The following is a 12,572-nucleotide window of genomic DNA, read 5'->3' on the forward strand; positions in this document are numbered from 1 at the left end:
GTTAGACTTAATAAACGTGGGTGGGTTTTAGTTTGTTGTTTTTTGTTTTTTAGTGTAATACCTTTTAGTTAAAAGTGAGAGCAATTTTCTCTTTCAAATCTTGGTCCTGCTTACATGCTTTACACCTAACCATGGGCAAGTTTTTTACGGTCTAAGTGAAAGTACTTCTCTGGCAAACTGAAAGCCGGGTTTTGATCCATTCCCCTTATCTAGGCATAATTTATTTGCTTTTTCTTGTCTCATTTAAAGAAAAGCTCCCCTGCCCCCACTTTTCCCTGAGTCCCTGGCTCTCTGTACTCAACAGATCAAACTCCATCTCTGACTTTCTTTGGAATTATAAATGACATACAGTATTACATTTCAGTTGTACAACATAGTGATTCATTATTTTTATACGTTCCAAAATGATCACCATGTAAGTCTAGTCATCATCTCTCACCACACAGAGTATTACAGTGTGATTAACTATGTTTCCTATGCTGTACATTAATTACATCCCCATTGAAAGGAAGTGGGCATCCAGTCCAAGCCATCCATCCTGCAGTGCTGTGTCATTGGTGATGAGCGTTGAGTTAGTAAGTCTTTGATTCTGTGACAATAAAGTACTTCTTTAATTTTCCAGAGTTGAGGAATTAGCAGCGATGAGGATGCTGGGCAATAACATCGTACTCCTCTTTCTTTCCTTGATCTGTTGACATCCTGTTTCTGAAACTAGACCCCTTGTTTTTTGTAGCAGTTTCATTGATTGGAATGCAACGTGTGAAGGCCAGTTTCCCAGTGTGTACTGCCCCCTGGAATTGAACGACTACAATGCCTTTCCGGAAGGTAAAGCTGTTTGGACAATCCTAATGTCATTCTTTTTTTCTTTTTGGCTGTGTTGGTCTTAGTTGCAGCCCACGGGATCTTTCATTGCAGTGCACGGGCTTCTCTCTAGTCGTGCCGTGTGGATTTTCTCTCTCTAGTTGTGGCACGGGCTCCAGGGCACGTGAGCTCTGTAGTTTGCGGCACACGGGCTCTCTTGTTGAGACACGAGAGTTCAGTAGTTGTGGCACGCGGGCTTAGTTGCCCCGCGGCATGTGGGATCTTAGTTCCCTGACCAGGGATCGAGCATGCGTCCCCTGCATTGGAAGGTGGATTCTTTCTTTACCACTGGACCACCGGGGAAGTCCCCCAGTGATATTCTTTTATTCTCAGAAAGTCAAAGCAGGAAGGGTGTGTGGACTCAACACACTAACTGCAGAGAATGTGCCTTTGAGAATGATCTTCCAGGATGCTGCTGAGTCAGTCCTTTGTGTGGGTCCAGCACGCCTGCCATATGTAATTTTATATGGCCCAAAAAAGCCCTCTAAACCCAGGTGTCTGGGAACTTGTACAAATAACCCTAATCTATTTAGTCCTTCAAATTAGGTAGAACGGGGTCATTTGGATCTATGTGGACCTAAACTGTGGATTATCCATTGGGAGGCTGGGGTTAGTTACTCTTTTTAGGCAAACAAGTCCCAGGTGAGGTAGAATCATTTACCTGCTTGTTCCTCAGCATGTCCTGATGCTTATGCCCCTGGATGGTGCTGCAGAAGGAAGGGAAGGAGCTTGAAGGGGAAATTGTGAAAAATTGCAGATTCTTGGGCCCAAATATAAGTACAAGATGCTTGTACTTATCTGGGTTTTGATATATGCAGTGCTCTATGATAATCACAAGGGGGTGCTGTGGTAACTTTCTTTCTGCCTGTGAGGCTGTGTTTATACCTTCTTACTGCTGTTGGAGAAGGGCTTGGTTTCCTATTACTTTATCAATGCATATGGTGTATGCGGAGGTGGCCGACATTGGCATGACAGGCAATAAAAGAAAATTTTAAGGACTGGTAAGAACCTTGACACTATTCAAATCTATGGTAGTATTTACTACTATAAAAGTATAGCAGTATTTTAGTGTATTCTGTGTATTAGAAAGAGTCCCATCAAATTATCAAATACAAAAAATTAAGCCCAGAGGAAGAACTTCCTGAGGGCTTCCCAGGTGGTGTGTGTCATGGAGTAATTATTTTATGTTCATCTTTAACTTGTCAATATAGTAAGGCCTTGAGAGCTTTCTGTCTGAGAGGGAGAATTCCATTCTCTCCAGAAAAATGTTCACCTCTGTCGATGTCTCCCATTCTTTGTAGAAAACATTAACTACCCCAATGGCTTCCCCTGTCCTGCCGAAGTTCAGACAGACTTCATTGACCACAGCTCCCAGTCTGCCTGGAACAGCCCCCCAAATGTGCCGACCGCCTGGGGACACGCTGGCCTCATCAGCTCTCCGGTCAGTGCCGCCCGGTCCTGCTGTGCCTGGGTTCTTTCCAGTGCCTGCCTCATCCTGGTCTCACTGTAGCTTTAGGGTTGGGTTCAGATCAGCCAGAGCCCGGCTTGTTCCCCTTGGGTCACCAGCCACGCTCTGCAGGGGGCTCACATGTAGTCAGATGGGCAGGGGCTTGCAGACACCAGCAGCCAAGACGCCCCAAACCACACTGAGGAGAGATGGTTGTTGATGACATTGAACTTGGGCCAGGAAGCCCTCTGGGATGCAGCTGTGTTCCTGTGGCCTCGCTGACCTTTCATCTGTGGGAGGAGATGAGATGAACCTTCCAGGAAGGTCAGGCAGTGTCAGCGACAGGTCTGGAGGGCTTCCTGCCTGGGGACACCTTCTGTGCTTCTCTGACACCCACTCTGCTGCTGCTTTACAAATAGAGGGCATTCGACCTGTGGGTCCTTCCTTGGGTTGATAAAAGGTTATCGATAGTTTGATGGGAATTTCATGACCTTCTGTTTGAGGAAAATGGAATTAAAGCCACCCAGGTGGCTGAGAATAGTGTAATAATGTCCAGGTAGCTTGGATTGATTACACTGTGGTAGCCACGGGTACATAGTCAACCTTGCCATTGCCTTTCTAAGCCTTCTTTATTTTTTTAAACATTTCTTTCTTTATTTTTTTTTTCTTCTCATGTATCCTTCAGCCCTACCTCACAAGCACCCGAAGCTTGTCTCCGATGTCTGGACTTTTTGGTTCCATCTGGGCCCCGCAAAGCGACGTGTATGAAAATTGCTGCCCCATCAACCCCACCACGGAACACTCGACTCACATGGAAAACCAGGCGGTCATGTGCAAGGAATACTACCCTGGGTTTAACCCATTCCGTGCCTATATGGACCTGGACATATGGACTAGCACCGCGAACAGGAACGCAAACTTCCCACTGTCCAGAGACTCGAGCTACTGTGGGAACGTGTGAACAAGATTCGAGTTTTGAACAGTGTGAATAAAGAGGCTTGTGTTTTGATTACTAGCGTAAACTGGTTGTTGACATAGATTGACGTTTGTGGTTATTTTGGCACTTTTATATGAAAATAAATTTTTTAATGAAATCTGGGTGCTCTATTTTTTTTTAATCCTTCACAAAACAGTGATAGAAATGAAGCATCCATGTGTCCTAACTTCATAAGAAGCGTGTCAGACACACCAAATGTGTAAATCAGGACCAGGGCGGCTTCTAAGAAGGTAAGAGTTGAGAAAGAAAGCACTGCAGTGATTGCCCGCTCCGTGGGCATCGGACTCCCCGGGAGCTTGCGGAAAGTGACTTTGATCAGGTGGCTTTCCGAGGGGTGCTGCTGTAATGGGCCTGTGGCTCAGGCAGCCAGGATTTTGTTTCAAATGCTCCGTTGATTGAAACGAGCCTCCAGTGTTGGGAAGCCAGCTGCTAGTCACTTGCCTGGACGGACCAGTCCCGGTGGGCAGGGCTGCTGGGGTGGAGCAGAGAGCCCGGCACTGTTCTGGGTGACAGGGATGTTCCCTCCCCGCCATCAGGCCAGTCACCAGGGGCACGACAGCAGTAGGGACATGCTGGTAAGTGTCCGGTTTCCCTCCGAGTGAACAGGCTGAGTCCAAGTCCAAGTACTGCGCGGTTGAGGGTGCTGGTGCGTGTTTGCTAGTCTGGTTTGTATCTGCCTGTCAGTGATCTTAGAAATCCATGTGATGGAATTATCTGTTTGCATGTATCAACTTTGAAAACATTTCAGCTTTTAATAAAAATGTCTTATTTTTACATTTTGTTTTGTCTTTATTGGAAATGGAATGGGAGAGATTTTTGAGTGGAATGCTGGGTTCACTTGCTTTTTCTTACTCTTTGCCTTGGCTGTGTGGGACCCTGGACGAAGGCTGAGTGTACTGTAACCCGGGACTGCCCTCCTGCAAGGAGCACCTCCGAGCATGCACGGCTACTGGAAACCCCTCAGGCTACCGACTTGGAATCCCCCATCCCCAGTACTGAATAATGCTGAAAAGTAATTTAGGTTCTAGGTATATACCCAAAAGAAGTGAAACAGATGCTTGTGCACCATGTTCACTGAAGGACTGTTCACAGTAGCCAGAAGGTGGAAACAACCTAAATGTCCATGGATGGAAGAATGGATAAGCAAAATGTGGTATATACAGACAATAGGATATTCAGCCTTAGAAGGGAAGGAAATTCTGATACAGGCTGCATCATGGATGAACCTTGAAAACATCCTGAGTGAAATAAGCCCGTCACAAAAGTACAAGTATTGTATGATTCCACTTATACGAGGTACCTAGTGCGGTCAAATTCAGAGTCAAAAAGTAGGATAGAGGTTACCAGAGGCTTGAAGGGGAGGGGAATGGGGAGTCAATGTTTAATAAGCTCAGAGTTTCAGTTTGAGGAGCTGAAAATGTTCCGGAGATGGATGGTGGTGATGGTTACATAACTGAATGTACTTCATGCCACTAGACGGTACACGTAAAGACGGTTAAAATGGTAAGTTTTGTGTGATGTGTATTTTACCAAAATAAAATAATTTAGGTTGATGAAAAATGCCCCAAAGCATTTTCAATATCAAATTCAAAACTTCCCCACCAGAGAGAGTCTGAGACATTTAGATGCTCGTTCTTCTCTCTGCTCAGATTGTTGATCTAATTTTTTTTCCTGCTTTCACCGATCCTTCAGTTCCCCATCGGGAAAGACCAAAGCAAGTTTTTATTCCACTCTATACAGAAGAAAGTAAAACTCTGCGCTTCAGCGGGAATAGTATCTTCAGCCATAAGACTAAAATCAGTGATGGGGGAACTGGAAGTTTTTATTCATTTAAAAATACTTGCCAAGCACCTCCCGGGAGCTGGGACCTGTCCAGGGGCTGTGGGTGCAGCAGAGGACAGGACAGACAAGGTCCTGTTGGCACATTCCAGGAGCAGGGTCAGGGAAGAAGCAAGCAAAAGGTTCAATGAGTATTTCGGGTCCTGGTGAGCGGTGAGAGGCCAAGGGGTGACGTGACCAGCAGGGGAGGTGGCAGGGGTACGTGGGGTATCAGGGGAAATCTCCCTGCGGAGGTACATCTGAGGTACAGCCTGGGTGACGAGAAAGCCGGCGGTGCCCAGATCAGCGGGCCAGAGCCTCCAGCAGAGGAAAGAGCGAGGACAAAGCCTCCGCGGCGGGAGGCCAGGGCGGCTGGGGCCCCGTGAGTCAGGGCCACAGGCACAGAGGCCGCGGGGCAGAGGCCACCTCCCTAAGGCCTCGTAGGCCTCTGAGGAGAGGATGGGAAGGGCAGTGGGCACCACTGGGGTGTCTGAAGGGAGAGGGAATGTCATCTGATTTGAGTGTCAGAGTCACTGAGGGCTGGACGGAGAGCGGTCCTGGGGGGGGCGGGGCGGGAGGGACAGTCCCGGCAGTCAGTCACCTGCAGCAGCGGGTGACAGGACAGTGCCAGCAGGCTGGGGTGGAGGGGCGTAGGGAGGTCAGCGCCCCTGCTGGGCCTCGAGAGCTGGGTCCTGCTGATGCCGTTGACCGAGAGGAAGAGCCCCGGGGCGGGGGGAGGGTCTGGTTGGGAGCGGGGCGGGGGGGGGGGGTCGAGAGGTCCGTGCTGGACTGTTCGGTGTGGGAGGCCTCACACCCAAGTGCAGACGGCACGGAGGCTGTGGCCCCGACAAATCTGCAGTTCGGTGGAGTTCAGGATTGGAGACTGGGGGGGCGTCCATCCTCGGCCTCCAGATGGTTCTAGAGCAATGGGAGTGCCTGGGGCCTCTCGGGGAGGAGAAGGGTCCTGAGCACTTAGCCAGGGGCCCCCGTGTTTAGAAGAGGAGGCGGCGGCAGAGAAGACTGAGGCGGAATTGCTGAGTAGGTCAGAGGCCCAGAGGGGAGGCAGTGGCCCAGGCTGGGTCAAAGGCTGGGGGACCCGTCAGATGAGGGAGCCCTGAGGGCTGCATCCAGCCCACGACCCTTGTGGTGTCCTCAGCTGTTCCAGTCGCAGCCAGTTGACACGGGAGACGGAGGTGGCAGTGGAGAAGGCCAGCTGTGGGGAGCCGGATGTGGGGACACGAGGCCAAGGTGGGAGAGCGCTGGGCCTGCTGCGTGCGTACTGAGGGCGAGGCCCGGGCAGAGAGGGGGCAGGTGGGGCCCTGGGTGTCACTTACAGGCACCTGAGCCTGGACGGACAGGGGCGCTCACCCCCCATGGTGGGAGGGACGGCAGAGACCTGAAGAATAGGTCTATTTATGAGAGAAGTGACAAGACGCCCAGGTTTGGGTTGCACATCATGGCCTCTGGCCTGTTTTTGTGGATAAAGTTGTACTGGAACACAGCCACTCCTCATTCCTCTTCCAAACAGGGCACAGCCTAAAATGTTTACTCCAGTCCTTTACAGAAAAAGTTTGCTGATCTTTGCTCTAGGGGACGGAAGAGCAACAAGAGAGCAGGAACCTGGGTCTCCGACACCACAGAGGCACCTGCCCTCACAGCCCTGGGCTCCGACTGCACTGGGAAGGAACACATAAGTTCTCTCTTGTTTGGCTACGGCTGTGTGGGGTCTGTGTTACAGCATCAGCGCTAATACAGCGCTCTTCTCTTGTCTGGTTCAGTATTGTCTCTGGTGCCTGGCATAGTGTCTGATACACAGGAGTGTGTGGAAAGGAGTGAGTGGGAGGGGTGTGTGTGAGCACAAGTATCTGGCAGTAAAGAAGTGAGTCTTAATAATTAGGGAATACTTCGATTATTCTGTGGCTGACCACAAGCAAAGGCAGGAGAATTACCACAGTTCCTTACATACTAAACACTCATACATACATACATGCTCTTACATACCAATCTCCATGTACAGAGCTCTTCATGACAACTGTTACTACATTGGATTATGTTACCACCGGGGAAAACCTGAGTAAGAGTCAGTAAGTAGAGTAGGTAAGGTGGTAGAGGCTGACCCTGCCTATCAGGAGCTTTGATTTTAATGGGAGACTCATCAACGGACATCCCCTCTGGGGCCAGACTTCGTGGGGTCTAACTCCAGCTTTAGCACATTCTTAAATTTCCCATGCCTCAGTTTCCTCTTTCTGTAAAATGGGTATAATAATGGTAACATACCTCATAGAGTTGCTGGGAAGATTTAATGAATGAGTTTTTAGATAGTGCTTGGCACATAGTAAACCCTCAATTGGCTACTTTCAGTATTCCATATAATTACTGTCATCAATTTAAATGAAAGAACATGAAACAACAGGGTACATAGGAACTTAAGTCTCAGGGTGGGAAGGGGCAAGTGAAGCAGGCATTTGTACATTGCTGATGAGATGGTAAATTGGTGGGCAATGTGTATTAGGTACCTTGAAAACTCTTCTAGGAATTGACTCCCAAGGAAAACAGTAAAAAAAAAATTGTGCACAAAAATCAGTTTTCTATTGCTGCTGTAAAAAGTTCCCACAAACTTGGGGGCTTCAAACAACAGAAATGTATTTTCTTACAGTTTTGTAGGTCAGAAATCCAACACAAGTCTTGCTGGGTTAAAATCAAGGTGTTGGCAAGGCTGTGTTCCTTTGTGGGGGCTCTAGGGGAGAATCTGCTCCTTTCTCGACTGCCCCAGCTTCTAGAGGCTGCTTACATTCCTTGGATCACGGCCCCCTCCCCCATCCTCAAAGCCAGCAATGTGGAACCCCTCTGACCATGCTTCCATTATCACATCTTTTTCTCTGACCACAGCTGGGAAAGTTTCTCTTCTTTTAAGGATTCATGTGATTGATTCGATTGGCTCCACCCAGTTTAACTCCCCATCTCGAGGTTCTTAACTTAATCATACCTTCAAAGTCACATATTTTTGCTATGCAGTCACATATTCACAGGTTCCAGGGTCTAGGATGTGGACATCTTTGGGGCAGGGTTGTTATTCTGCCTATGATGTATGAGCAGATCCATTACAGTGTTTAGAACACTGATGAATTGCAAATAAATGTTCCACGATATGAATAGGTTTAAATTACAGTACATTCAGATGTTGGAATATGAGGAAGCCTCTAAAAATCATTGTAAGAGAATGACATAGGCAATGAAAGAGGTAGGATACAGTTTATACGCAGTATGAGCCCATACTGAATTTGGGGCAGGGGCAGTGGGAGGTTGCACCATCTGGTGGGTGGGATTGTGAGAGATTTTCATTTCCTTTTTTGTATTGATATATACTTTTTTGGATTGTCTAGTATAAGCATGTAATTACTATCACTCCACCTCCTCCCAAAACTTTTAATTAAATCTTAAGGGAAAATATATTTTATTTAACAATGGTGAAAGTAAGTATGTTAAAAACAAATGCTAAAGTCCTAATAAAATTTACATTATGCTATAAAATGACATAATTTAAAGGCAAAGGCAAAGTGAAACTTTCACTAAGCATTCCCTAATAAAAATCCTATAAAATGAGGTATGTAGTAATTACTTGGGCTAGGATTAAAGGCATATAAGAATGTCTTTAAACACTCGTAGGCAACATACAAAATGCAATGCAGTCTAGTTATAATTAGTTAAAATACAGGGCAAGTATTATAAAAATCACCTTTTAAATACAACTTTAAAAAGATACATATAATATTTATACAAACTCTAATTAACATTTCAAAGTAATTATTTCTGTGTGACCCAGACATTTGAACAATTTAATACTCCCGCTGGAGTATGGAGAAGATGTCAGTAAAATAAAATGTATTTATTTGTCTACCTGGAATGTATGTAGTATTTATAAAGGAAAACTCTTACTTCAGAAACTGAAAACAAACAAGAACTTTACCCAGTGTCATTTCATCCGGATGGATGTTTATTCCAATTGGATGTTTATTCATTCGCTGTAGATGCAGAACTTATTGACAATGTTTAAAAAATGGAAGGGACGACAACAACAACAAAAATGGAAGGAACAGACCAAGCGCCGTGACCTCAGGACTGGGTGGGCTGCAACACTGGCTCGAAACATGACCACTGAGTCTATTTCAATATGAAAAGCAATTCCTGCCACAAAAGGAGCAAGCCACGCTGGGTTAGGCCACGTCCCCCAACCCATCACGTGTTCCTGAACCACAGTGCTGCTGAAAAGAAACCAACCACTTGTTGGCCTTCCTTCTTTAATTAAAAAAGTTCATTATATCAGAATAATGTGTCAAAATCCAGGGCTGAGTGTGTATTAGTTGGGAAAGGCTAGGTTACGCTGCAGAAACAAACGGATCCCCAAACAGGCCCTAATGACACTTCAGGGTAACTGTCCTCTGGTGGGACTCAGTATCGAGGCCACTGTGCTCTTGTGACTTGACCATCTCCGCAAGCAGTTTCCCCGTTTACATCCACAGGAGGGTCTGACAAGAGCCAGCCTGCTCTTCCGGGCTTGGCCCCAGCAGTGACGTACAGTACGCCCATATGTCACTTCCGCCTACAGCTGGTTGGCAGGAACCAGTCACGTGGTCCCACTCTGGGAAAGAGAGACTTTCACTTGTCCGAGCAACGGGTAGCAGATGCCGCTGAGCCCTCCTAATGTGTAACCACGCTGTACAGTCTTGGAGAAGGTTTCTTTATTTCCCCCCTGGTTGGAGAGGTTTATGGAGTCTAAACCCCACACAGCCAACATGTCCTGGGCCTCCTTGTGGGGAGAAGGCCCTGCAGTGCCAGCAGAAATATGACTTGCGGCGCCGCCATTCCGGGAGTTCCTCAAAGTTGAGTACTTGTTCCCTGTACCCGGCCGGCACCCACGCTGACAGGCTTCCACATCCTGGGGAACTAGATGCAGCCCACAGTCCCTGCAGTCTGTGTCTGCCCTAGGAGCCCAACCTGGCTCCTCAAACACAGTGTGTGCTCCCTGTGTTGCTTCTACTTCAGAAAAATAAGGTTTAAGGTCACAGGCACAAATATATGTCAATTACTGAATAGCTATTCAAAAACAGTTTGCCAGAGTAACTAGTAGGCCTGAAACCCAGGTAGCCAAGAAAGGGATCATTGCTGGAGTAAATCTGAAACAGAACTTGGAGAAGTGGATAGTGGTTATACTGGACGAGGTCACAGGTTGGTTTCCTATGTTTCACTTCCTGATGGGAAGTGAAAGTCTGGTCAAGTTCGACTGGGGATGAGATGAAGGCTGAAGCAGTCTTAAGCTCACGATTTTATGCCCAGGCTACAATGAGAAGGATGATGAAAACAATTGTGGGATATTACTCTAGATAGCAAATGCGAGACAGCCTCCAGGGCTGGGAAAAGCTGGTTGCTAGCAGGAAACAGTAGACGTGCAAGTGTGAGAAAAAGGCTAGGCTGGGGTGTGGCCAGAAGTGGATTTGAAAGGCAGGCCTGAGACATGTTTCAGAGAAGGGGGCTGTCAGGGCAGGCAGAGGGAGCTTGGCCGCAGAGGAGGTGGCCGTGCTGCTGACAGTCAACACCAAATGCTTTTTCTCTGGCCCAACCAGAAATCTTGCTTTACAAATGCTGGGGGTTTTGCCCACAGCAGCCATAATCCTCTCTTCTCCCTCTCACTGGGTTACTTCTCCACCCCGGGAATGACCTCTTACATGGTACTGACTTAAATCCATTGTGGCTCTTTCTCAACTTTTAAAGAATAAGTGGAAATACCTTTATTGTTTGTTCTCTCTGTTGTAGAAAATATGGATAAACAAAAGGAAAAAAAAGAAAAGAAAAGAAAACCACTGTAATCCTACCACCCACAAACAGCAGTCAGCATTTCGGTATGTTTCCTTCGAGACTTGTGTATATGTGTTTTTACAAAAATAGGATATGCACACTATTCCGTGAATTGCTTTTCTCATTTAACATTCTATGAAAAGCTAGATTTATTTCTGAATGCCTGTTAGACATTTTACCCATATTTCTCAATGTGTCCACATGAAACTTATCACTTCTAATCTACCCCTACCTTAAATCTATGCCTGAGTTTGTTCATTTACTAACTTATTCATTTACCACCTTCTGAGTCCACAGTAGGGGCCTAGGCGCTTGATAATTACAGATAAGTCAGCCCTGACACTCCCTCTTCCCAACCCTCCTCACGTTTAATTGGCCACTAAATTACTCATTCATTCAACAAATATTTGTTTCATCTGTCCTGACGTGCCCTGTAGGCAGCCCGTGTTCTCATGATTTGCTCATTCAATAAAATTGAGCAGCTATTATGTGCCACACTTTGTTTTGTGCTCTGGACATACCACAGTAAATAACACAGGCATGCTCCCTTCTACCAGGGTGCTAATAATCTAGAGGGGGGAAAAAATGATACATCACTGCCTTAGTTCTTGATTACTGCCTGACAAATGACCTCCAACTTAGTGACTTAAAATAACAACAGTTATTATGTCACAGTTTCTGCGGGTCAGGAATCAGCACAGCTCAGCTTGGGGCCTTCTGTCTCAGAGTTTCTCTCACAGCTGCGTTTGGGGTATCAGTCAGGGCTGCAGTCACCTCAAGGCTCAGCTGGGGGAGAATTTGTTTCCAAGCTCATTCATGTAGTTGTTGGCAGGATTCAGTGTCTTGCTGGTTGTTGGCTGCAGGCTGGCCTGAGTTTTTGGCCACATGCACCTCCCCATTAGGGCAGCTCGCGTCAGCAGAACAAGCAAGCGGCCTGGGGGTGGGGGAGAGAGAGAGAGAGAGAGAGAGATCGGAAGAGAAAGGGAAGACAGAAGTCATGCCTCTAGGACATAATCTCAGAAGTGACCTGCCATCACTTTGCCATATTCTCTTTGTTAGGAGCAAGTCCCTAGGTCCTGCCCCCCACTCAAGGGGAGGCGATGAGTAGCAGGAAGTGGGGGGCTTCGGGAGCCACTTTAGAAGGTTGCCTGCCCCCGTCATAAATAGACAAGACAATTCCAGCTCATTCTGGAAGGAAATGAAACAGGGAGAAGACAAAGAGTGCCTGGGAGTGTTGGGAAAGGGACTCCTGAGTGAGCGGGCAGGGGAGACCTCATGAGGAGGGAACAGGTAAACAGGGACTTGAATGACAAGAAGGATCCTGTCTGGGAATACCCAGGCCTCCCTGACAGAGGAACAGGAAGTGCACAGGGGGGCAGAGAGCTTTGTGTGTTTGAGGAAGAGAACAGAGGCCAGTAACATGGAAGAAAGTGAGTGATGGGGACACGGTGACTGGTGAGGTGAGAACCTTATAACAGACCTTGTAACAAATCACACAAGGTAAATACTGTCTCTGTTTTGGAGTAACAAGTAACTTCCCTAAGATTGCACAGCTTGGAAGTGACATAGCACACAAAGATTCAAAGATTCAAAGTT

General features: G+C 47.0%; 1 protein-coding gene across 6 annotated transcripts in view; it reads left to right on the top strand.

Moving 5' to 3' along the window:
• The window catches only part of TMEM131L (transmembrane 131 like), a 160,126-nt gene extending 156,724 nt beyond the window's left edge, over positions 1-3,402 (top strand). For 5 of the 6 annotated variants that reach the window (XM_060147815.1, XM_060147819.1, XM_060147817.1 and 2 more), the window contains 3 exons: positions 734-825; positions 2,163-2,302; positions 2,994-3,402. In XM_060147815.1, the coding sequence (XP_060003798.1) occupies positions 734-825; positions 2,163-2,302; positions 2,994-3,269 (508 nt within the window). In that variant the 3' untranslated portion in view covers positions 3,270-3,402. The remainder of the gene's footprint in view (positions 1-733; positions 826-2,162; positions 2,303-2,993) is intronic. The other variant, XM_060147816.1, reaches the window with a different exon arrangement.
• Positions 3,403-12,572: the final 9,170 nt, after the last annotated feature.

Source organism: Lagenorhynchus albirostris, chromosome 4, assembly GCF_949774975.1.
Source record: "Lagenorhynchus albirostris chromosome 4, mLagAlb1.1, whole genome shotgun sequence".
NCBI classification, from domain to species: domain Eukaryota; kingdom Metazoa; phylum Chordata; class Mammalia; order Artiodactyla; family Delphinidae; genus Lagenorhynchus; species Lagenorhynchus albirostris.